This window comes from Ochotona curzoniae, unplaced genomic scaffold (genome assembly GCF_017591425.1).
Source record: "Ochotona curzoniae isolate NIBS_2020 unplaced genomic scaffold, NIBS_Ocur_1.0 contig_3432, whole genome shotgun sequence".
NCBI lineage: Eukaryota > Metazoa > Chordata > Mammalia > Lagomorpha > Ochotonidae > Ochotona > Ochotona curzoniae.
Window position 1 is genome coordinate 10,931,309 of NW_024465859.1, and position 26,164 is coordinate 10,957,472.

General features: G+C 40.3%; 1 protein-coding gene across 1 annotated transcript in view; it reads right to left on the bottom strand.

The window, feature by feature from the left end:
* The window catches only part of CSTF3 (cleavage stimulation factor subunit 3), a 74,851-nt gene that overhangs the window by 13,691 nt on the left and 34,996 nt on the right, over positions 1–26,164 (bottom strand). Inside the window, exons 4-12 of the mRNA XM_040980061.1 lie at positions 9,382–9,414; positions 8,716–8,813; positions 6,892–6,958; positions 6,769–6,803; positions 6,562–6,688; positions 4,629–4,706; positions 3,972–4,134; positions 556–665; positions 72–188 (exon numbers count right to left, since the gene is read on the bottom strand). Coding sequence (XP_040835995.1) covers positions 72–188; positions 556–665; positions 3,972–4,134; positions 4,629–4,706; positions 6,562–6,688; positions 6,769–6,803; positions 6,892–6,958; positions 8,716–8,813; positions 9,382–9,414 — 828 coding nt within the window. The remainder of the gene's footprint in view (positions 1–71; positions 189–555; positions 666–3,971; positions 4,135–4,628; positions 4,707–6,561; positions 6,689–6,768; positions 6,804–6,891; positions 6,959–8,715; positions 8,814–9,381; positions 9,415–26,164) is intronic.

The window sequence follows — 26,164 nt, forward strand, 5'->3', positions numbered from 1 at the left end:
AAATAATGCATGGGAAACATCTTACAAAAAATAATTTGAGCTATAAGAAAGTTCTAAACATTCTTACTTACCTCCTCATAATCTGCATATGCAAAATACAGAAGCATGTTCTTTTTTAATAAAGTGCTTATGGCTCTTTCATATATATTAGCAGCTTCGTCACTAAATAATTTGGCATTATTCATATCCTACGAGAAAATGAAAATTCATCCTCAATATATTTGATATAGTAAAAAGAGAACCAAGTGAATCTGTCCTTATATATATGTATATATAAAAACACGTATCCCCACATATGCACATAAGCATTTCTAGATGCCAAAAAAATTCCTCTCTATATTTTAATTTACAGAAGAACCATGCAGGTGCTCTAAAGGATTCATCCCTGTCATAATCACTGTCTTCCAATCCTGCTAAGGTGGTCTAAGTATGTGACTTAACACTAAGATTTAGACTGACATAAGGTTAAAATTTCAACATTTACACTTTATTACCAAAATCATATTCTCTCATAACCACAAAAATACAAGTATATTTTTGAAAAGGAATACTCACCCCCTTCTCTGCAAGCAGTTTACTTGACTGTTCAAGATACTGGGCAGCTTCATACCAAATATCAGGGTGATGGCCCAGCACAAGCAGGCACTGTTCATAAGCAAACATAACTAAGGGAAGATATTCACAAATAAGATTCAGTGAAATATTACCATTTGTAACTAGCAGTAGAACAACCATAACTAAGTTATTAAGCTAGATTAGCATCCATAATAATGAATTATAAAATTTAGCATCAATATTATTTTTTAAAACCATGAGACAGAAGCTTTAGCGATTTCTGGTCTACTCATCATGTAGTAGTAAATTAATATTTATTTAGACCAACACTATCTTAAATAAACGAGTAAGACTACAGATTCAAGAAATCTGTAATATGTAGGGAGGATAGATACAAAGAATGCAAATATAAAAGTAGCATGGGTGCTGGCATTGTAGCATAGCACATTTGCATTCTATGAGTGCTAGATTTTTTTTCAAAGATTTATTTTATTTTTTATTGGAAAGGCGGATATACAGAGAGGAGAGACAGAGAGGAAGATCTTCCATCCGATGATTCACTCCCCAAGTGACTGCAACGGTCGATGCTATGCTGATCTGAAGCCAGGAGCCTCTTCCGGGTCTCCCACGCGGGTGCAGGGTCCCAAAGCTTTGGGCCGTCCTCGACTGCTTTCCCGGGCCACAGGCAGGGAACTGGAAGGGAAGCGGGGCTGCCGGAATAAGAACCGGCACCCATATGGGATCCCGGGCGTGCAAGGTGAGGAGGACCTTAACCACTGCGCCATCGCGCCGGGCCCCGAGTGCTAGATTTTTGAGTCCTGTCTATTCCACTTATGATTTAGCTCCCTGCTAATATGCGTGGGAGATCCGTGAAAGATGCCCAATGATGTCAGAATACATCCAACAGGATAGCTGGGCCAGTGGAGGCCTGGGGGGTCCTGTTGAGAAGAGGTTCCAGGACAGAGGAGGAGGATGGCCACTCCCCAAAGTGCGCTCCTCCCCCCAGCGAGTGCTTGGACGCGCTTCCACGCTACCCTGATACTTGGTGAACATCTGTGCTCTAGTTAGCCAGTTATTCTAAGTCAAAGTAGTGCTCCTTATCAATATCTCACACTAATGGTGGTGTGATCCTGGTGTCTTGGTAGCTCTCCTAGAATACCCTGACATGAGTTATATATCAACCTGATAATTATAACCAACGACTAAGCTGAACTATGTTTGAACTAATGCTTTGCTTAATGTATATAAACTGGAACCCTGGAAATAAACTTTCTCAGTTGCCCGAGAGCACTGTCCCCTGCCCCATTTTGTTTCAGTCCCAACTCCTCCCCAGGAACCTGCAGGGTATACCTGCAGTGTGGACATTGGAGTTGTAGCACAGGACATTTGCACTCCAGATGAGTGCTAGACTTTTTTAGTCCTGCCTACTCCACTTATGATCTAGCTTCCTGCTAATACACCTGGGAGACCAGTGAAAGATGGTCCGACTGCTTGGACCACTGCTTCCCATGTGAGAGACCTAAAAGTTCAAGGCTGTTGGCTTTGAAAGTCCTATCCCTGGTCCTGGTGGCCATCTGGGGAGTGAACCAACAGATGGAATAGCTCCACTTTTTTTTTTTTAAGTACTTGGGCTGGCACTACGGCACTGCAAATAATCCATATGGGCTCAAGCTCTTGGTGTTCCACTTTTAATCTAGCTCTGTGTGCTTGTCCCTTGCACCCACATGGGAAACTCAGATGAAGCTCCTGGCTTCAGCCTGGCCCAGCGCCGGCTGTTGGGGCACTTGGGAAGCAAACCAAAGGATAAAAGATCTCTGTCCCACTCTGTAACTCTGCCTTTCAAATAAATCTTTTACAAAAAAGAAAAGCATTATGATGATGAGTTTATTCTTGAAATTTATAGCAGCAGGGACTCAAACATGATTCATTAAGGAGATGACATTTAAAGTCAAGCCTGAAGAAGGGACAGAAACTGGTCAGATGGCAAAAGTGAAATGGAGGAAGGTCAGTGGGTAGGTCAAAAGAATGATGTAAGTGGGGCCTGATGCAGTAGCCTAGCAACTGAAGTCCTTGCCTTGCATGCGCCGGGATCCCATATGGGCATTGTTTCTAATCCCAGCAGCCCCACTTCCCATTCAGCTCCCTACTTGTAGCCTAGGAAAGCAGTTGAGGATGGCCCAAAGCCTTGGGATCCTGCACCTGCGTGGGAGGCCCGGAAGAGGCTCCTGGCTCTGGATCGGCTCAGCTCTGTCTGTTGTGGCCGCTTGGGGAGTGAATCATTGGATGAAAGATCTTCCTCTCTGTCTCTCCTCCTCTCTGTATATCTGACTTTCCAATATAAATAAACAAATCTTTTTTAAAAAATGATATAACCAAAGAAAACAGTATTTACAAAGGCTTATGGGTGACAGAACAAGACAACAGTGAAGAATTCAACCAAGTTCTAAACTGTGGTCCATCAATGGCAGTGTGTAAGAGACAGGCTCCTGAAAAAACTACAAACTGAAATAAAGACAAAAGGCAATGACTACCAGGTATACTGTGAAGTGACCAAAACCAGAAAAAGATCAGAGACTGAGTTACTGGAAAGAGGACCACACTGCGTTAGACCCACTCTTACAAGGCTGCCCCCACCCAGCCCTTAAACACAGCACATCTATATCTGGGCAGTGCTGGGATAACGGGAACTCAATCGAATGCTGCCTTCTCACTGGCTTGAAGTAACCAAGAGCTCTTGGTTATAGGTGCAGATGGAACTTGACCTCTTAAAGGAGAGATCAGCATTTGAAAATGTGAGCACAAAGGTCTTCAAATCCTCAGCTGATCCCTAAAATGATTATATACAGGGATATAAAGAAAAAGCAGCTGGCATTGTGACACAGTGGGATGAGCTGCCACTTGCGGCACTGGTATTCCATATTGGAGCGCAAGTTCAAGTCCGTTGATCTGGGTCCTGGTAACAGGTACGGGAAGCAGTGAGGAACGGCACACGAGCCCTTGCCACTGGGCTCCTGGCTTTTATGGCCATCGGGGGAGGGAACCAGCGAGTGGAAGATCTATCCCCCTGCCTTTCAAGTACATAGATATATTTTTAAAAGATTAAAAAGATGGTAATAAACAAACATACATGCAATCAACAGAGAAATGGAAATTGCAAAAGATATTTTCTCCAAAGGAAATTTAAAAATTGAAAAAAAAGTACAGTATGTTAAATGAAGAATTTTCTGGATGAATTTAATAGATTAGATACGATGAAAAAAATACAAGGTCAATGAACATGGACATAGATCTACAGAAATTGCTGAAACTGAAAGGCTAAGAAAAGATTAGAAGTAAAAATAGAGTACCAGTAACCTGTGGGATAACACCAAGTGGCCTAACATGGATGGGAAGCCCAGGAGGGTTCGTGTCGTTACCTCTCTTTGTTATAAGGGTCTGGTCCTCCGTGCGGAGAGGGTTGCTTTTTTCCCACTGTATATATTTCTTCCACATATCGACCTGCTGAGCTTCTTGAGGGGTGTTCTGAGGAGGCACTGAAGGAGCATTGCGGTCCAGACCTTTCATGACAGTCTCGTATTCCTAGACGAGAAGCAGTTAGAATTCCTTGTTGAGCTGGGAACAACTCAGAGATCTATGATGGAGTTGCTAAGTTTGGAATCATTTTTTTCAAAATGCCTATTTTTTCCATCCCATCCGTGAAACTCAGCTTGTTCATAGACTTGAAAAATGAGTAAGAGTTTTGCAAAAACATTGGAGTATCTCCCGAGAGCTATGCTATAGACCTCAGAGAGGTCCAGTGTTCCGATGAGGAGGGAACGCTGAGTACTACTTCATGAAATCTACGTGGAACCTGGACCCTACGCCTGCCACTTGAGTATCTTAACAAGTAATCTCTTCCAAATCCTAATTAGCACATGTTTTCTTTAGCATACCTGCAGGGAAGCATTTCTTCGTAAATATCATCTGCAGCTGAATATTTTTAGTTAAAATAAAAACAAGGCAAAGTAGGGAGAATTATATAAACAAAGTACTCATAATAATAAATGAAATAAAACACTGATGGAATGTCATACCTTGGCTACACGCCTAGCATTCATGTAATCTCGACTCCGATCTTCAATCATCTTTTTAGCTAAATGAATATTGATACCCTAAGGAAAAATGAGGCATATTATTTTAAAGTTAAGTATAATTTATTTTTAAAAATACAATTAATTCATTAGCAATATAACTTTACATTTATTTTAAGATTTTTATCAAACAAAATAAAGGTTCAATCACAACCAAGAGGAAGCAGGATCTATGATGAACAGGTATTGGGTTTCCAGCTATTAGGAACTTATTAAAAAAAAAAAAGTGCAATGGCTCAGTGCCTAAATCCTCGCCTTACAAGCATCTGTCTGGATCCCACATGGGTGCAGGTTCGTGTCCCGGCAGCTCCACTTCCCATCCAGCTCCCTACTTGCGGTCTGGGAAAGCATCAGAGGATGGTCCAAAGCCTTGGGACCCTGCACCCATGTGGGAGACAAAGAAGCTCCTGGCTCCTGGCTTTGGATTGGCTCAGTTCTGGCCATTGTAGCTGCTTGGGAAGTGAATCAGTGGATGGACGATCTGTCTTTCAGTCTCCCCTTCTCTCTTTCAATCTGCCTTTCCAATAAAATTGGAAAAAGAAAATTCAGTTGGGTTGAGACAATTATTTAATGTGAAATTATACAAATGCAGAATGAATAGTCATCTTGATGAACAGCTACAACTCTTTTTTTTGCCAGAACTTTAAGAGCCCTTTGTGAACTAGGTCTGCCTGTTTTTCAACAAAAGAAGAAGAGGAGGCCAGCAAAGTGGCGTAGCATGTAAAGCCTCTAGCAGGGATACAGGAGTCCTATATGGGGGCTGGTTCAAGAACTGGCTTCTCTGCTTTCTATCCAGCTGGCTGCCAATGTGCCTGGGAAAGCAGGAGAGGCTGGCTCAAGCATTTGAGGCCCTGCAACCACATAGGAGAAACAGAAGAAGCTCCTGGCTCCTGGGTTCAGAACAGCTCAGCTCCAGCTATTGTGGTTACCTGGGAATGAGCCAGTAGGTGGAGGATCTTTCTCTATCTCTCCTCTCTGTAAAGCTGACTTTCCAATAAAAAAAGCAGAATAAAAACAATTATTTGGGGGAGAAGAAAAAGCCAAAAGCTTCTGTGGAGTCTCCAATAATTCTTACAATCCGAAGACCAAGTTTGAGAGTCATTGCTCCTGGTTTATGAAGGAAAATTTCGCCATACTATATAGTTCTTTCCAATAACAAGGAATATATGAGGAACTTATAATGCATGCTTAGTTACAAGCTGATTAAGTCAGTAGGTTAAGGTATATAAGACTGGGACCCAATACGATAGCCTAGTGGCTAAATCCTCGCCTTAAACATGCTGGGATTCCATACGGGTGCCAGTTCATATTGCAGCTGCTCCATTTCCCTTTCAATTCTCTGCTTGTGGCCTGAAAAAGCAGTTGAGGATGGCTCAAAGCCTTGGGACTCTGCACCTGCATGGGAGACCTGGCTCCTGGCTTTAGATTGTCTCAGCAATGCCTGGCCACTGGGGGTACTTGGGGAGGGAATTAATGCATGGAAAATCTTTCTCGCTGTACTGCCTCCTCATTGCATATCCGTCTTTCCAATAAAAAAAACCGAAACAAATCCCTTTTTAAAAAAAGTATATAAACACAAAATTCTGTTTTGCAGCCCGTCTCATAAATTCAGACCAGTAATCCCATTATTGTCATTATATGACAGAGGCAGATGGCAACTGTAGTGATAATTCTAAAAAAAAAAATAAGGATATGGAGACTCAAAATCTTAAATACATTAGGGGTAGTCCTTCCATCCCAATCAATACAAAAAACAGACAATGTACAACACTGATGTCCAGGCGCCCGACACCGGAAAGGCTAGAATCGATGAGTTCACGACGCAGGCAAGTTCAAACGCCTTGCTTTATAACAGGAACCCCTCGTGCTGCGTTACCTCTTCGTACTTGTTGTAGTCGCGCCACAGCTGCTCGATGTTGATCATCGGGTTTACACAGCCTCGTTGGTAAACTCTTCGCACGGCTGTTATCCTCTGGTTCTCAGCATAAGACCCAACAGCTTCCCTGAGCGGAGAAGGTACCATCAGTTACACTGCAGCTAAATTGTGCACATAAGAAAAAAGAGCCACCACAAAAATACTTACACGCCTTTTAAGAAATTGATGTAATCCACCCAAATCTGAGAAATAGAATACAATGTTAGTATATTTCTTAATATTTTCAAAGTTATTTATTTTATTTATATTCGTTTAAAATTTTAACTATACCTGATAGGACATAATTTCCATTCCAATTTTATCCAGTGCGAAGTCATAAGCTTGAGCCATTTTTTCTCTAAAAAATAAATGTGAAGAATGTGTTTTGTTTTTTTTTTGTAATTGGGACTAAATCTACAACCAGACGTAACTTTCAATTAAATGGTCAGAATAGCATATGGATTTTAAAGGTTTATTTCTTTTTATTGGAAAGGTGAATATACAGAGAGGAAGAGAGACAGAGAGGAAGATCTTCCGTCCAATGATTCACTCCCCAAGTGAGCGCAACAGCTGGAGCTGAGCCAATCTGAAGCCAGGAGCCAGGAGCTCTTCCAGGTCTGCCACTTGGGTGTAGGGTCCCAAGGCTTTGGGCTGTCCTCGACTGCTTTCCCAGGCCACAAGCAGGGAGCAGGGCTGCTAGGATTAGAACTGGCGACCATATGGGATCCTGGGGCATGCAAGGCGAGGAATTTAACCACTATGCTATTGCGCCGGACCCAGAATAGCATATGAATATTATAGGAAAAATTATGTATATTTCTAAATACATAGAAAAGTAGCTGTTAAGTTTGTTCATTTTATTTATTTATGTACTTTTGTTTCCTTGATCTACTGCTCATGGACTAATCAAAGACAAAGGCACAGTAGCACAGCAAGCTAATCCTCCACCTGTGATGCCAGCATTCCTTATGGGTGCCAGTTCATGTCCCAGTTGCTCCACTTCCCATTCAGCTCCCTGCTTGTGGCTTTGGAAAAGCAGTGGAGGATGGTCCAAGAACTGGACCCCCGAACCCACATAGGAGATTCGGAAGAAGCTCCTGGTTCCTGGCTTTGGATCAGCTTAGCTCTGGCTGCTGCGGCCATTTGGGGAGTGAACCACAGGATAGAAGCGCTCTATTTCTGTCCCTCTCTCTGTAATACTTTCAAGCTAAATAAGTAAATCTTAAAAACAAAAACAAATGCCATTTCTTTATATACTTTAAACACAAGTATGTTGTTCCCTCAGTAAGAAAGTTGTCTTAATATAGTTTCTGAAGTAAGACTTAAGAACTGGGCCCTACATAACAGCTCACTGCAGCCACACCTTGCCAGATCTGGGATCCCATATAGGTCCCAGTCCATGTCCTGGCTGCTCCAGTTCCCGTCCACCTTCCTGTTGTGGCCTGGGAAAGCAGCAGAGGATGGCCCAAAGCCCTGGGATGCTACACCCATGTGGGACACCCAGAACAATCTCCTGGTCCCTGGGCTTCAGTTGGCTCAGTTCTGTCTATTGCAGCCATTTGGCAAATGAACCAGCAGATGGAATATCTTTCTGTGTCTATCCTTCTTTCTGTAAATCTGACTTTTCAATAAAAATAAATATTTTTAATAGAAAAAAGGAATAAAGAACTTCCTTTTCAAAATAAGTCAATATAAGATAAGCAGCAAAGGATAATATAGACCCCTACTCATAGAACCAAGGACAAACATGACGCATGAGAAGATCCAACGTTTCAGCCATACAACAATAGATTAAACAGCTCCCTGCAGCATAACCTGCCAGAGTCGTGGCAGAGGTAGAAGACGTTTTGACAAAATGTCTGACAAGCCTGTCCGCAAAGTGACCTACTTCTGCAAATACGGTGTTTCCATCTGGAAGGGTGTGTCTGATTAAATTCTCCAGGCCAGGACTCATGGCACTGGCTTTCTCTGAAGCACTTTTTCCCAGGTAGCTGATTCTTTGGAAAATTCTAACTTCCAGAATCGTTAAGTCTCTCCTCACTGGGAGCTAACAGAAAGTGTGAGCATAGGTGGAATTAACATGCACCATATTTTTAAAATCCTGATTTCACTTACTTGTAACTTGGTAGTTTACCCTTGGTTTCTCGGACATATGAAAGGTAACACTTCCATAAGTCAATGTGCAAAACCTTCATAAGGCATCTCTGAAACAGCTTTAAATAGAAGAAAACATTACAGAACCTAGTTAATAACTTTCACATGTGCATGGATCCATTTTATCAAATGGCACATTAAAAAACTGTCTTCTTAGAAATAAAAGGCAAGTGAACAATCTCCTCCATGTTTTCACTTTGGACAATTAGAGTTATTCATGTGATTTTGGTCCAATTATAATCAACCAGAGTTTTTATTGCGAACAATTTTAAGTATGTTATGAGGTTGAGCAAGTATGATGAACTCCTGTCTAATCGCTATTTGGCGTCTCTTGTTCACATGTATTTCGTCTTGCAAAGACGTGTTAATTCTTAAGTTAAACTTCAGCATGGAGGTAGGCATTTGGCATAGCTGTTGAGATCCCCAGGGGCCAGTGCCATGGCTGAGCAAGCTAAGCTGCCGGCAGCACTAGCATCTCATATGGCTGCCAACTCAAGTTCCAGCTGTTCCACTATTGATCCAGCTCCCTGCTTATGGCCTGGGAAACTGGAGGAGTATGGCTCATGTGCTTGGGCCCCTGTGCCCACATACCAACATAAAACTCACAGCAAATTCTAAAAGACTCACCTTTTCAACCTTGTCATAGTTTTTAGCCTTAATCTGAAGAGAAGCAGATAAAAAAACAGAATTAACATTTTTGTTTTGGACCAAAGTACTGAACTAACTTTCAGCCAGCCTTACAAATTTTCTGTATACATACTAACAATTTTATCCTTCAAAAGTAACAATGAAAGTTTAGATCCAACATTTAGTTCATTTTAAAGATGCCTTGTACAAATATTGATTCCATATGGACAGAAATTCATACACTCATTTACACTGAAATTTTGTACATTATAAATTGTATAAAATAGTGATGAAGGGCCCAGCGCTATAGCCTAGCAGCTGAAGTCCTTGCCTTGCATGCGCTGGGATCCCATATGGATGCCAGTTCTTCTTTTTTCTTTTTTAAGATTTATTTATTTTTATTACCAAGTCAGATATACAGAGAGGAGGAGAGACAGAGAGAAAGATCTTCCGTCAAATGATTCACTCCCCAAGTGACCGCAATGGCCGGTGCTGTGCCGATCCAGAGCCAGGATCCAGGAACTTTCTCCAGGTCTCCCACACAGGTGCAGGCTCCTACGGCTTTGGGCAGTCTCCCACTGCTTTCCCAGGTCACAAGCAGGGAGCTAGATGGGAAGTGGGGCTGCTGGGATTAGAACCGGTGCCCATATGGGATCCCGGTGCGTTCAAGGCAAGGACTTTAGTCACTAGGCCACGCCAGCAGGCCCATGGTGCCAGTTCTAATCCTGGTAGCCCCACTTCCCATTCAGCTCCCTGCCTGTGGCCTGAAAAAGTAGTGGAGGATGTCCCAAAACCCTTGGACTCTCAAGTGTGGGAGACCCAGTACAAGCTCCTGCTTTCTGGCTTCAGATCGGCTCAGCACCTGCTGTTGTGGCCGCTTGGGGAGTGAATCAACACACAGAAAATCTTCCTGTTTGTCTTTCTTCTTGTCTGTATATCTAATGTTCAATAAAAGTAAATAAATAAAACCTTTTTTAAAAAGTCATGAAAAAATTCAAAAATATATAAATAGCCTACCTAAATGCCAAACTTTACTTTCCTTGTATATCTATTACTAGAACAACCATCAGCTGCAAAAAAAAAAAAAAAAAAAAAGCAAATAGAAAGTGGAGAAATTTGCAAATTTTCTGTATGCACATTCAGTCACCGTGATAGGTACTGGTGCTCCCACAGCAAAGAAAGAAACAAAACAGAACGGTCCGTTTCCACCCTAATGGCAGGTCATTAAGACATCAGGAGAAGCTAAAATGCAATGAATATAAGGGAGCAACGAGGAAAAACAGAAGAATCTAGACTCGGAGAATCAGAAAGTTGCCAAGAAAAATTAAGATCTTAAGGGTATGTGTGTGTGTGTCGGAGGGCGGGAGGTTGGTTTAAAAACGGAAGGAGTTGTTCAGACATCAGACAGAGCCGTGTGCAAACCCAGGGTTAAGCAGCACTGGATTTCCACTTGAATAGGCCCATCACATCCAGGTGAGGTTAGCCTGTCAATCATACGGTTTCGGCAAATGTTGTGCCGTGTTTGTTCCTGCCCTGAGCAGTAAATCTCCTGGTCATGGCCCTTTTCCCTGAAATAGTACGGAGAGTGCTGAGGCCTGCCTTTGGTAACCTCTTCTCTCTGGACCTGAAAAGTTTTCAGCCTTGTTCTGAGTTGACAAATTCTGTCTGCCCAAACAAAGTCTTGGTTCTTTGGGGTAATATAGTCAAGATCTGTAGACAGATCTCTTGGTATTGAGTCAGACTTTTTCTCAGCTAAGGCAGTGAATAGCACCTATGTGTCAGGGTTGTTCTGAGAATTCCCTGTGTCAATAAACCTGAGGCCATAGAATATTGTCTGGAAGAGTGAGAAACTGCCATTGCTGTTACTACAAATTCTACTTGGAACTCAGCATGTTTGTGAACACAACAACTCAGGTGTAATTTCCACAATTTTTTTTTACCATTCTTCATGTAGCCCATTGCTGTGCATGGCTCATGGTTTCAGCCCAGGTCTTATTTAGTATTACACTTAGAATATTTTATGTTCCTATTACTTTATTCCAGCTATTGCCTCCCTCTGCACGCAGCTCTATTTTGTTGGATACCTGTCTTGTATAACTTTATATTTTCCTGACAGGCACTTACATGTGGTTACTTTTTCTACCCTTATTGATGCCCTATAGAAATATAACTCATCCCCTTTGTTTGCCCTTATAGCTACGTAGGAGGTGTCAGCAGCAGACAGACAGCTGCCAGTTATTGTGTCAAGGAGCTAGAGAGAATCAACGTTTTAGCATAGGGCAGACTCAGCTGTGTCTTTTTTCGTGCCCTAGCGGCCGGATGGGGTCAACATTCACCTGGAATAGAGACATTCTTTAAGTCTCTCATCTGACCTGAGGCCTCCTGGTAGCCGGCTGCTGGGCTGAGCTGAGGGTCGGAGTGAAGTGGGACGAGTTCCAGTCACCAGTGGCCAGGTACAAATGAAACTGTATGCTGTTCTTACAACTGGTCAGGAAAGCAAAACTACTCTATCGGAGAATATTGCTAAGAAGCAGACACTTCTCAGGATAGTTCAAATGATTAAAGGCCATATGGTAATAAGTACTGCTTTTTAAAATGAGAAAGACAAATTGAAAATAATACATCAGAATAGCAAAAACTCAAATGGGTATTAATACTAAAGCTATGTAAGGAAGAGATATTTTATACAGTGATGAAGGAAATATTCACTATTTTAGCTTTATGCAAACTCATTGGCAGCATTTCAAGTGCAAAATAAGCAAGTACAGCTTTGGACTAGCAATTTCAATCCTGGGGTCTGTTCTTTAGAAGTAAAAGCACCAGGACAGAAACCTCCAGAAGCAAGGCTAATTACCACTAACTTTGTAGTTGCAAAAACATAACACAGTAAATGTCTTACATGCAGGCAGATCATAGAATATTAAGCATCCAGATAAAATGAGAGCTAAATCAGGTAACTTGGAGAAGTTTAATCTTATTGAGTGAAATAAAAATGTCTTTTTGAAACGGTGACCAAAACAAATATTATGTTAAGTATGGTATATTTACAAGCAGGGAGAAAAATACGTAATACAGGTATAATCTCCTAATTTTAAGAACAGCATTCAATTAAATGATCATTATCAATCTTCTTTGGAGACAAAATTGGCAGTGATAAAATTAAAATAATCTGATCGCCTTGTGTCAACTAATATCTTCCAACATCAACATTCCCACTTATAAAATAACATTTACTTTAACAAGCTGCTCAAAGGACTAAAAAGATCAAGCACTCAGATATTTTAAGTGTTATAAATCACACAGATTAAAACTATGAGTCACAAGAACATGAACTTCTCCTATCTTTCCTATACAGAGCTATGTAAAACAAGTAGTCGAAAAATAATTTGGCAAGGACCATGGTGCATGCCATACTCAGATTGCCAACATGTTGTCTTCAGTCCAGGTTCCTTCTTTTTTTTTATATAAAATTTTATTTTATCTTTATTGGAAAGTCAGATATACAGAGAAGAGTAGAGACAGAGAGGAAGATCTTGCATCTAATGATCTACTCCCCAAGCAGCCACAATGGTCAGAGCTGTGCTGATCTGAAGCCAGGAGCCAGGAGCTTCTTCCGGGTCTCTCATGTGAGTGGGCAAGGGTTTGGGCTGCGTTTGACTGCTTTTCCAGGCCACAAGCAGGGAGCAGGATGGGAAGCGGGGCTCGTGGGATTAGACTTGGTGCCCATTTGGGATCACGGCATGTGCAAGGTAAGACCTTCAGCTGCTAGTCTATCATACAGGGCCCAGTCCACATTCGTTCTAACACACACTGGAAGGTAGCAAGTGATGGCTCAAGTAGTTGGGTCTTTGCCTGTCCATGTGGGAAACAGTCTCCTGGCTACTGAGGGCATTTAGGGTGTGAATCAGTCGATAGAAAATGTAAGTGTGGTTTTAAAATAAAATGAGAATAAAATTTAAACATTTCAAACCCTGAACACTAAGCAGTCATCTGGGGCTGAGTGTTCAAAGTGAGGCCTGTGAGGGCCTGTGCAGTGGCATACCAGCCTGATTCTCCACCCGTGGGACCAGTATCCCATACGGGCACCAGGTCATGTCCCTACTGTTCCACTGAGAAAGCAGCTGAGGATAGCTCAAGTTTTGGGGCCTCCACACCCATATGAGACCTGGAGAAGCCCAGGCTCTTGGCTTCTGACCAGCCCAGCTCTGAACATTGTGGCCATTTGGGAAGTGAATCAGTGAATAGGAGATCTCTCTCTTCTCTATGTGACTGACTCTCAATGTGCCATGTAATTATATTATCGCCTTTATAGTTAGTCATCTTTACTAAGATATGAAAAAACTTTTCCAGGGGGATAGCAATAAAATTTTGTAAATTACTAAATAAGTCTTAAAAAGATTTTTGTAAATTAGCATTTTCCTAATGATCATTTTTACTTACAGAAATGTTAGGATGACTGAAAAAAATAACAACAAACTTTTTTAGTTTGGAGTCAAGTAAGTGCCTAAGTTTTTGGGAGAGTAAAATTAGTATAATATTATGAGTAGAAACTATCACATCTCTTCTGGATACTAAGCAATACTTCCCGTTTCTAGTCCTTTGTTAACTTCCAGTTATTTCTCAATCATTACTAGGATGTCTTTTAGAACTAAAACTGTCTTCTGAGGAAATACTGGAATCATTATTTAGGTACCGTAGGTTATTTAACTCGTAAGGTCTAATATACTGGATCTAACTGGAATGATACCCACTTTTACCAGTTTACATTAGCCACCTGTTTACCTAGACTATTCCATATGGAGACCTAAAAAGACGCCAAAGTATTTAGCTGCTCAGTAATAAACTAGCTGTTTGTAATTAATGTTAGAAACACTGTTCACGTTTCATTAAACACTCTATGAAATCTTGATGTAAATGAACATAAAACTAGCATTCTTTGCACTAGATATAATTCTTTATCAACAGTATTTTCACTAACCTCCTGAAATTCAGTTTTTTCCCTTATCTATTGGGATGCATTGTATTAAAATCATTAGTTAAAATAAGCATTAGTAAACAGCTGCATAATTAGGTTGAAAGGGTTGAAAACATGATGAATAAACCAACTGATCTAACCCTGTGGCGGGGTGGTGGTGGGGAATCAACAAGCAGAAAACATAAAGAAAAAACAACCTATATGCTTTTTTTTAGGCCTTGCCCAGTAACCATTTGGAACAAGTTAATGCTTGTTTTATAGAAGGCAGTAGGCACACAGCAGTCAGGTTAGACAGCACCTAACTGGAGTTCACGTGGGCAGCCAGTACAGTGTGCTGCAGCAATGAATCGCAGACACACTTTTTTCAACATCCAAGTACAGCACAAGCCCCCCTGTGGGACTTGAGACAAGGAATGAGGTTTCAGAGACAGAAGCATCGGATTCCAAAAGGCACAGGTCCAACCTAGAACCTCAAAGAAAATGAAGCTCTGAATAGAAAAACTATCTTGTGTTCATTTACTTCTCTCACGACATTTCTGGCCGATTTTTGATTTACTATGTCCTAAAAAATATAATGGGTCTTAGATTACAAACTTCAAGGAATTTAGTAAAATCATGAATAATGATCATGCACAGGTGTTCAAAGTTGCTGCTAGTGGCTGCAAACATTCTCTTTTCTATCGCCAACTCACAATTTGGAGGCTAAAGGTATCCGGAAGTGTCTGCAAAAATCAACAAATGATGTACTCCTGTGGCAGGCTATTTTCTAGCACTAGAGATACAATCATGTTGATTAAGTCTTCAACTCATGTCCATCAACGACGAATTATTTAGCCATAGAGTTAAACTGTCTCCAGTGGCAATACAGGTAGAACTGGAGGATGCTACTGATGCTAACACAGACACAGAAACACACACTGCATGCTTGGTCTGTCGTGGCCAGAAGATGTTAGGAAAGACAAGGGATAGGGACAACGGAAGGCTGAGTATTAAATACTAAACAGTTATATAGGAGGAATAATTCTAATGTTCTGCTGCACGTTTAGGTGCCTATAATCAGAATTTTAGGGCCTGGAACAGGTGCTCATGGGCTAATCTTTCCCCTTCAAATGCCAGGATCTCACATTGGTGACAGTTTGAATCCTAGCTGCTCCACTTCATATTCAACTTTCAAAGATTTGGGCCATCCTTGGATGCCTTCCCAGGCCATTAGCAGGGAGCAAGGTTACAAGTGGCATAGCCAGCCCAGCGCAGTGGCCTAGAGGCTAAATCCTCACCTTGTAACTGCCAGGATAAAATATGACACAAGTCCATGTCTTGGCTGCTTCACTTCCCTTAAAGCTCCCTGCTTGTGGCCTGAGAAAACAGCAGAGGATAGCCTAAAACCTTGGGACCCCGTCCCCACATGGTAGTTCCAAAGGAGGCTATAGACTCCTGGCTCTGAATTGGCTCAGCTCCGACTATTGTGGCCACCTGGGGAGCAAACCAGCGGATACAAGATCTTTCTCTGCCTTTCCAATAAAAATAAACAATTTATCATTTCCCATTAAATACAAATACCAGTTTAGATTTAACAAGTTAGACAAAATCTATTGCTACCCCATAAATTTTGTCCTTGAATTATAATGTATCACTGAATAAACTATTACATCTGAGTGAATACTATAGGTTACTCTGATTTACTATCTCATTATGGTTAAAAATTAAAATGTGCCAAAAAATGATCAACTTCTGGTCTAGGTTAAACTTATTTTCATTTTGTTTTTTTGTACTGGCCATTAGTTATCATTCCATCTTCCACTTTGCTGAGGCATTTAATAAGTATTTGGAGTGTGTTTTTAGGGTGTACAATATAGATATAGTGAAAGAGACCTGAAACCACCAAAGGTAGTCAGTGACCTAGTTAGACACAAAGTTTATGTGGCAAAATATAGCAAGTAAGTTATTTAGTATATCTCCATGTTTTATAAGTTTCAGAGAAAAAAGGAACTTCTTACAAGCTAGAATTCTTTAGGAAAATGTCACGGAGCAGACAGAATTCAACAATTTGGTGTAATAACCAAGGTTCTCAAGTTTTCTGTAGGAATAGTGAATATGTAATATGTACTGGGAAAACTTAGGTTGGCTAATTATGGTGAAGGTCTAATACAGGATATATAAGAGTATCAGCTAGGCTGGCACTGCGCCCCTGGCACCAATTCAAGTGCCTGGCTGTTCCACTTCTGATCCAGCGGTTTGCCAAAGTGCCTGGGAAAGCAGCAACAAAAGATGGGTCAAGTCCTTGGACACCTACACCCACATGGGAGACCTGGATGAAGTTCCTGGCTTTGCATTGACCAAGCTCTGGCTGTTGAGGCCATTTAGAAAGTTAACCAGAGGATGGAACATCTTTCCATCTCTCCCTGTTTTTCATTCCAAGTAAAATAAATAAGTCTTTAAAAAAAAGAAAGCAAGAAACTTCATCAAAGTTAAATCTGATACACAAACAACTGGTAACCCCTGAGGTCTTTAACACAGGTGTCAACACGGAGTAGACAGGAATGCTCATCAGTAGGACGGGAGGTGCTGGCAGTGGGAAGACATGATTTTTATTGCTGTGGAATCAGGCAAGCAGACACTGGCTGTAAGAACAGTTAAGATTTTGTTCTGGTTACCAATAAATGCAGCAAATCTGGCCTGAGCTCAGGAAATACATAACAGAGAGGAAAAGTCCAGTAATATACAGAGGGAAAACCGTGATTTTTTTTCCATGGGACAATAAAAATAATAATATAAGAATTGTTGTATAACAGTTTATTAAGTTTATTAAAAGTTAATTATAAACACCTCAGGTTAAAATCTAAAGCTAGGAGACAAGGGAATGATTTCAAATGAGACAGTGGAACTAAGGATGTGTAGTTGAGTAATGAAAAAAAATTATAAGAGGACACCAAAAACCTCATGGAAATAGAATTAAAAGGAAAGTTTATGTCGGTGTAAAAAATTTTTAAAATCATGTTGTTTTGTTTTTTCCTAAAACAATTTTTAGAAACTTTTCTGAAGACCCCCCCCCATATACAACATGGGATATAAAACATAAGGCATTATAATCAAAGACTATTTTCCTCCAGAAAATAACCTCACCCAGGCAGAGAAAATAGAAAAACCAAAGAGTATTTGAGATGAAAGGACAGAGTAAAGTCACACAAAAGTCAATACAACACCTTAACTGAGAGAGACCTGGTACATGGCTCTGCAAAGAGCAGTGGCTCTGCCAGGGACAGTCATGACTGCTTTAGTATGGACTTTCAGTTGCTTTTTTTAGACTTCTTAGCAGCTCCAACGTATTACAATACTAACTCTAGTGACATGCATGAACACTTAATGTGTACAAGCAACACTCCATGAGTTTATGTGTATTAACTCGCTTAATCCTTATAATACTCAGGAAGTTATTATTCTCTTGTAAAGATGAGAAAACTGAAACATAGGTGTATTATTTATTTGCTCAAGCTCAGACTGAGCTCTTAACCACTGTACTAAATGCTCTAAAGCATCATGCTTGTGTATGTCCAAGGATGGTCACAGAAAAAGTGTGAATCTGTATTTAAACATACACATACACGACTTGAAAAGCAATGAAATATAGTCACAATGCTGAATAGAAATATATCCATAAAGCTTTACGTATAAAACTGAATTTGAAATACATGGAGTTGAACATATCTGGTGGGTGTACCTATTGCTGCCTCCTTCCCCCCTAAGAGGGAAAACTTAGGAAGGCACACTGCTGATCAAATACAATCACAGAAGATATTGAGATAATTCTGTCTCAACTAAATGTCTGCTAATTTTCATAGCAAGTTCACGATAATAGAGGCTTTCTGGTGTTTTTAATGTGAAAGACAATCAAAGCCAATTGTGAACAGTGAATTTCTCTTTGCTCTAATCATTGGTATTTTTACCTGAATTTAAACACCCTCCACTTTGAATATTTTTAATTTTTCTCAGATTCTCAGCCAGCCTCAAGATTGAAAAACTTCAATAAAATACATTTATCTCAACTAAAACTATTAAAGTTAAAACATTGACCCGAGTTTGAACTTGTCCCATTCACAAACACCTTAACACAGACTGGGGCTGCATTACTTAATAACTAAAATCTTTGCATAAACAGTTTACCAACACAAACCAAATCTTTCAAATACTAATTAATCTGCAACTTTTGAGATTGAGAAACACAGATGTGTATTATTATTTGGGGAAAGGTATATTGCTCTTTGTATTTTGGTCACAAATATAAAAAATCATGTCACCTCCCAATAGGTGACTTCTCCTTAATGCTCACAGAAATAGCATCAGGCATATAACATCTTTCTGAGATACTAAAGCTAAGAACGAGAAATGTGTACAAGTGATTGATATTCTTAAGCAATCAAGGAGGGCAAACACATTTTAAGGTGATCTACCACACTGCACAGCAAAAGTGTCAGTCAGTACCTTCTGATTCACTTTCTTCAAAGCCCTAAATTGTTTTATTGCACATTTAATCTTTTTATAAAGACTTAATTATTTTTATTAGAAAGGCAGATTTACAGAGGAGAGACAGAGAGAAAGATCTTCTATCCGCTGGTTCACTCCCCAAATGACTGAAATGACTGCAATGCCCGGAGCTGAGCTGATCCAAAGCCAGGAGTGAGCTTCTTCCAGGTCTCCCACGCAGGTGCAGAGTCCCAGGGCTTTGGGCCTTCTTTGACTGCTTTCCCAGGCCACAGGCAGAGAGCTGGATGGGAAGTGGAGCAGCTGGGTCACGAACTGGTGCCCATCTTGAATGCCGGCACTTGCAAGTAGAGAATTAGTCAGTTGAGCTATAGTACACCAGCCTCTACCTTAGCCTTTTTTATTCTGTTAATTTAAAACTTTTATATACTGTCCTCAAGGCACTTAGAAATATTATTCAAAAATCTCATTTCTTCATAATTTTATATATAGTCTCAGAAAACATCTGTCCACACTGATTTGCTGTTAATTTCCTATATAATTTTAATGTGTGGAGACATATTCAGTAAACAGAAAATTAAATTTGTCAGTTCTTTCACCTACACTTCTCACTGCATACAAACCAAAAATTGTTAATTAGAACAATATTAGCAGGGCACACGCTGTAATGCAGAGGGTCAAGCTATCATTTGGGATATTCACGTCCCACACCTGAGTGTCCAATTGAGCCCACCTACTCTACTTCCCGTCTAGTTCCCTGAGAATGCCTCTGGCAAGCAGCAGATACTGGCTCAAGCACCTGTGGGAGACCAAGACTGAGTTCTGTGTTCCCAGCTGCGAGTGGGCCAACTCTTAATTTCTATGGGCAGATGGGGAGTGAACCAATAACGCCAGAGTTGTCACTCTGCGTTTCAAATAAGTAAATGTTAGCAACTGAATGACCAGCAAGCATAAAGTTTCACTAACTTCACAGACCTTTCTAGTTTCACTAATTTCCTCTCAAGTTAAATAGCATTCTATTAGAATACCATTTTACTTCATTACCTAGACTATCATAAGAAACTCACATTTTTTTTTCTGTATTTCCCTATGACTAAATTCAAATGATATTTTTATATGGCAGAATCTATAACATTTGCCCTAGATATTTAGCATAATAGTTCATTTAGCATTCCTTAATTAAAATACCTGCCAACACAGGATTTAACTTCTGTACAATGAAGTAGATACATATTGACATTTTCCCATTTTCTAATCAACCTGAACATATCAACATACTAATATTTAAGAAAATAACCATTCCTTTATACAAAACCTAAACAATAGTTTCCTGAGACTAAGGATTTCATGCTTTTATCAATACTGCTAATCATACACGTTTTAGATAAGGAACTATAATATTTGAATTTTATCCTGCCATTTTGTTGTTACTCACTACTACATACATTTTTATTACAATCCATATCTTTTCTCAATACTGTATGAACTAATTTGCAGTCAGAGTTAAAAACATGCTTAGAAAATAATCTAATCATTTTCATCGAAATTGTTTTGGACAAACTATGTATTAGCACCTTAACTGAAATTATGCAGCAAGTGGTTCAATTTCAATGATCATACCTGCAACCTTCGATAGTAAAATACAATTCTAAAAGTCCAAAAAACCCTGCTGGGGCCCCATTAAATAATTTGTATGGAGAACATTTGGCCTAATAGCTAAGAACCCAGGCACAGATGCCTGTAGCTCATACCAGATTACTGGGGTTCTGATTCCTAACTGCAGCTCTTAATTCTTTTATTTACATCAAAACCAGAGTTATGGAAAGAATTCATTTCCTGGGACACTCCACAGATGGTCCCAATGGCTTGGGCAGGTCCAGGGCAAAATCAGGAGCCAAGAGCTTCTTGAGGTCTCCCATCTGGGTGGCAAGGCCCAAGAACTTGTGCCATGTTTTGTTGCTCCTCCCAGAATATTAGAAGAGTTGGAATGGAAACAGAGCAGCCCCAGAAGCCATGCCAGCACCCACATAAAGGGTGCCGGTGGGATTCCATGACCTGGTACCACCAAACTTGGCAGGTCACAATGATGGCTCAAGTAATTGGGGCCGTGACCCCAAGTGAAAGACTTGAGAGCCCGAGCTCCTATGCATAGTGGAGTAACTTCCTCAACTACATAAACTACATAAAGGTTTTCAAAGTGGTCTGTAATCAACAACAAAAAAAGGGCTTACATATGAAAAAAAGTCACAAAATTGTTTTCAGATTTAATGGATTAGGAAAAGTTGGCAGTAATTGTTAGTTTGAAGGCACAAGGTGGGAGAATATTTTTTCTTTGTAATTTTCCAAAATGTATGCATCACGTACAAAAATATGTGTCAGAGTGCCAACATTCCACACGGGCACCAGTTCTAGTCAGAGTAACCCCGCTTCCATCCTAGGAAAGCAGTGGAGGATAGCTCAAGTCCCTGAACCTCTCTCTGCACATCCATGAAGACCAGGAGAAAGTTCCTGGCTCCTAGCATTGGGTTGCAACCATTTGAGGAGTGATCCAGAAGATGGAAGATTTTAGTCTGGCTCCCTGTAACTCTGACATTCAAGTAAAAATAGATACTTTTTAGAAAAGTAATAAATTTTCTGAAAATAAGTAATCTGAATCCTATTTTTTTCTTCCATCTTTTCTTCCCCCTTCATTTCTGCAAGCGCTGGCAGCCCATATGGGCACTGGTTTGTGTCCCTGTACTCGACTACAAATCCAGCTCCCCGTATGAGACCTGAGAAAGTAGTGGATGGCCCAAATCTTAGAACCCTGCACCTGTATGGGAGATACAGAGCGCCTGGCTTCAAATGGGCTCAGCACCAGCTGTTGCAGTCATTCTCAGAGTACACCAGCTGATGTAAGTCTGCCTTTCTAATAAAAACAAAATCTTGAGTTATCCCCCAAATTTTCAAGTTAAAAAGTAAAGCAGGGCCCAGGTCTGTAACCTAGTGGCTAACTTCTCGCCTTGCACGCATCAGGATCACTTAAGGGTGCCAGTTTGTGTCTCAGCTACTCCACTTTCCACTCAGCTCCCTGCTTGTAGCCTGGGAAAGCAGCCGAGGGCAGCCAAAAACCTTACGACTCTGCAACCATGTGAGAGACCCAGAAGTGGATCTTGGTTCTGGCTTCGGATCAGTTCAGCTCTGGTTGTTGAGGCCACCTGGGGAGTGAACTAGCAGATGTAAGATCCTTTCCTCTGTCTTTCCTTCTCTCTGTAAACCTGCCTTTCCAATAAAAATAAATAAATCTTTTAAAAAAAGAGAGAGAACAGTAAATCAGTTATTCAATTCCAAAAATACTGTTTATTCACAGCACTTAGAACTGTGTCTAAATATTAGACATTCAAGAAATAGTCTCCAAATATGGATAAAAACTGTCAGTCACTTCCACTCATAAATGTTAGTTCATGTTTGTTAACTCAGGAAGTATTCAAAAATATTCTGCAGAATTAGTATTACAATATCACAGGGAATTTAAAAATACAAATGGACATTTACAGAAAGTTCATTTGAATTGTCATTCTTGTGAAATTAATGAAAACCCAAAAGAGTTATGATGAAAATTTTCTTCATTTTTGCAACAGGCATGCTCTAAAATTCATAGTATTCTACCTCCAGAATATTCACAAATCAATTGCTGGGCACTTAAAAAAAAATTATTGCTAGGGCCATCTCTGGTAGCACACTAATCCTCTGCCTCTGGTGCTAGCATCCAATATGCCTACCAGTCCACTGCTCAATCTCCAATAAAGCTGTTATGGACTTAGATAGCAGGAAGGATGGCTCAAGTCCTCGAACTCCTCCACCCACGTTGGAGACACACAAGATCTCTGCTCCAGGCTTTGCATTGGCTTAGCTCTAGCTATTGCAGACATTTCAGTAAATCAGCAGACGGAAGACCTCTCTCTCTAAACCTTCAAGTAAAAATAAATCTTTCTAACTTAAATAAACAAGTATTTATTTGTTTTTATGAGAAAGGCAGATTTACAGAGAGGACAGAATGATGTTCCATCCACTGGTTCACTCTCCAAATGGCCACAACTATTACTGAGCTGATCAGAAGCCAGGATTTTTTCTGGGTCTCCCAAGTGGGTACAGGGTCCTAAGCCTTTGGACCATTCCCGACTGCACTCCCAAGCTTCAACCAGGGAGGTGGATGGAAAGTGGAGCAGCCAGGACATGAATTGCCACCAGTATGGGATAATGGCAAATATAGGGTGAAGATTTAGCAACTGAGCCATTGTAACAGCCCCATAAAAATAAGTAAAACATTATTTCCTTATTGCACTAATTTCTGAATTGAATTTCAAACAGGGCCGATTTTTAAGTCTTAGCAAAATCATCCTGTTTTCCAAGGAACATATTTCATATTTTACCTTATCCAGTGTTTGTGATGCCATTTTCCTTAATGATGTCATCAAACGCAAAGCACTGAACTTGAATTTCATTAACACTGGCAAGTAAGCTTTACTATACAACAATACAAAGATTCTGCTGGAAGTCCTGTCGTATAAAGAATGCCATCAGTATGTCACTAAAATGTAACTGCAGTTGGTACACAGTGGAACTATCAGATTCTCCACAGCCATGACTCATTAAACAGCAGAGGAAACTAAGAGCCTGGTGCTGTTTCTTGAGGTAGCCGAGATCCTAGCATCCCTTTCCTAATTACAACTTAATTCTGGGCATAGACAGGGGCAGGCAGACTGCTTACTCTTTTCCTTTCCTTACATTCATTATTTCCCTGCAATACACGCAATGAGAGCAGTTTCACATTGGAAAATCAGAATCTATGAAATTATTTCACCAAGGGCAAAACTGTTTAGAAAATGCTTAAAGTTGGGGCCAGCACAGTGGTTCAACAAGCTAATCCTCCACATCCAAGCGATGGCATCCCATATCCGGCTGCTCCTCTTCCAATCCAGCTCCTGTTTATTGCCTGGAAAGGTACAAGGATGAAGAAGCTCCTGGCTCCGGCTAGGCTCAACTCCGGCTGTGGTGGCCACAGGATGAGTGAGCTAATGGATAGAAGATCTTTCTCTCTGACTCTCCTTCTCTATGTAACTCTGCCTTTCTAAAATAAATAAATCTTTAAAAATCGTTTAAAGTTACATAAATAGAATATAATTCTTATACATTAAGAACACTTCAAAAGTATTTTTGATTTGTGAAACACGATTCAGATGTATATTTTTGTCTCTAAAATGACTTTATTGAAAAATTCAATAAAATGTGGTATGAACAAAGACTTTTCAAGTATTCTTAGACAAATCAATTTGAAGTGAAAATTACAAGTAGCAACCTATCTGAAAGGTATTTTCAGTACATAAGTATATCTGTTCCTTCTTGTATCCAAAACTGAATTGGAGGAATACAGTATAGAAACCTTAGAAGGTAAAAGAAAAAAAATTTTCAGAGAGGTAATTTAAGTGAAAAATTCAGTCTGACCAACTGGGGCCATCACGATGGGGCCATTAGCACAGTGAGCTAATTCTCTGTAGTACCAGCATCACATGATAGTGCCAGAGTCCCAGCTGATCCACTTCAAATCCAGCTCCCTGCTATTTGCTTGGGAAAAAAGCAGAGGATGGTCCAAGGCTTTAAAGGCCTGTACCCACATGGGAGACACAGAAGAGGCCCCTGTTCCCAGCTTGGCCATTGTGACTGCTTGAACCATTGGGCAGAGATCTTTTCTTTTTAATGTCTCCCTCTCTGTAACTCTTTCAAGTAAAATAAATAAATCTGATCCCAGACAACAGCCACCATGTGCACGTGGTGAGCTGTCCCCAGGGGGCTTGCCTGGGCTCCGGGGGCTGCTCCCTTCGGGGGCCGAGTATGTGCTGGGCAGCACCAGGCTGGACTGCAACACCCATTGGTTCCAGTGGTAGTAGGGAGTGAAAACAGAACCAACCCAGCAGTTGCAACCACCAGCTGATCGGGGCAATGGACTGTGCTGGGCCCTGTTCTTGCTAGCACATACAAGAATCTGGTTTGAGCACACCTCAGACAAAGTTTCTTTGGAGATCTCCCAATCAAAATGCTGGACTCAGAACCCTAACCAAGAAAACAGAGAAGACAGAACAGGTCAACCAACCATCTCAGCTCTATCTGGGCAGGGAAATACAGGGCAAATGGAGACTCTATGATGGACTATGTCAATCAGTGAATTCTTCAAGGACCTCATAGTACTTGGAGTGGCAAGACTGACAGCGATTCATAACTGTTGAAATATCAAAACCACTTGAGCAAAAACCTCAGAGCATACCCTACATCCGGGACCTGGGGAGGGTGGGCAATTGGGTGGGCCTTCTCCCTTAATACCCCCCTTTAAACATGAAGGAAACAATATGGAAAAAATAATAGTATTACCCACTTTCCTGTAGCCCTTGAACCTTTTTACCCTAATTAACTATGTAAAGATTGTAAAAAAAAAAAAACAAAACCCAAAAACTAAACTTATCATAAAAAGAGAAATTAAAAAAATCTTCAGAAAAAGTCTAATGTCCTAAGCATAAAACACATAATGGATGAAAAATATTTAAGCACGTCAATCAGAACACCAAGAGAAAGGAAAATATTAGCCTTTCATGTCAAACATACTTGTCATTCTTTCCAAAGACATTGAGCAAACAAGCACAATTAAGACCATAAAACACTATTAAAATGCTATCAAAATGGCTTTGACTTCTAAGTAGTAAATCATGCTCAAGTTGTTTTTCTTACCATTCCTACTGTGTGCCTCCAAAGAAACACAATGAGGAAATTGGACTAAAAAGTTTGGAGAAAAGAAACCTAAGTCTCTTAAGTAGGTAATTACACTCAATATGGTAAGATGAATGAAGATCCATAGTGAGCAACTAAAAATTATGTTAATAAATTCTGTAGACAGAATATGGGAAAATGCAAAGAATTCCTGATGGGACTCAAAATTATAACAAACTCTGTGATTTGGAAATAGGAAATTCAAAGAAACCTCACATAGCCCTTTTGAAAGAAATTCTTATAGAAATACAACTTATAGACACCTTCACACAAATGAGACCACATGCACACAACCACTCGTTGCAGTAACATCTGTAACACAGATGTGCAGGAAAGGACATAACAGTCCAGGAAGTGGGTAAAGGAAACGTGAAACTGTCAAGCACTTAGGAGAAATTTTTTTGTCCCAAATTTTTAAGTGTTAAGCAAATCAATAATAGGTACAAAACAAAATATAGCCATCATTTATTAATGTAAAAGCAGAGTAAAATACAGATGTATTTAATATAAAATGTATGAAGTGTTGCTAGA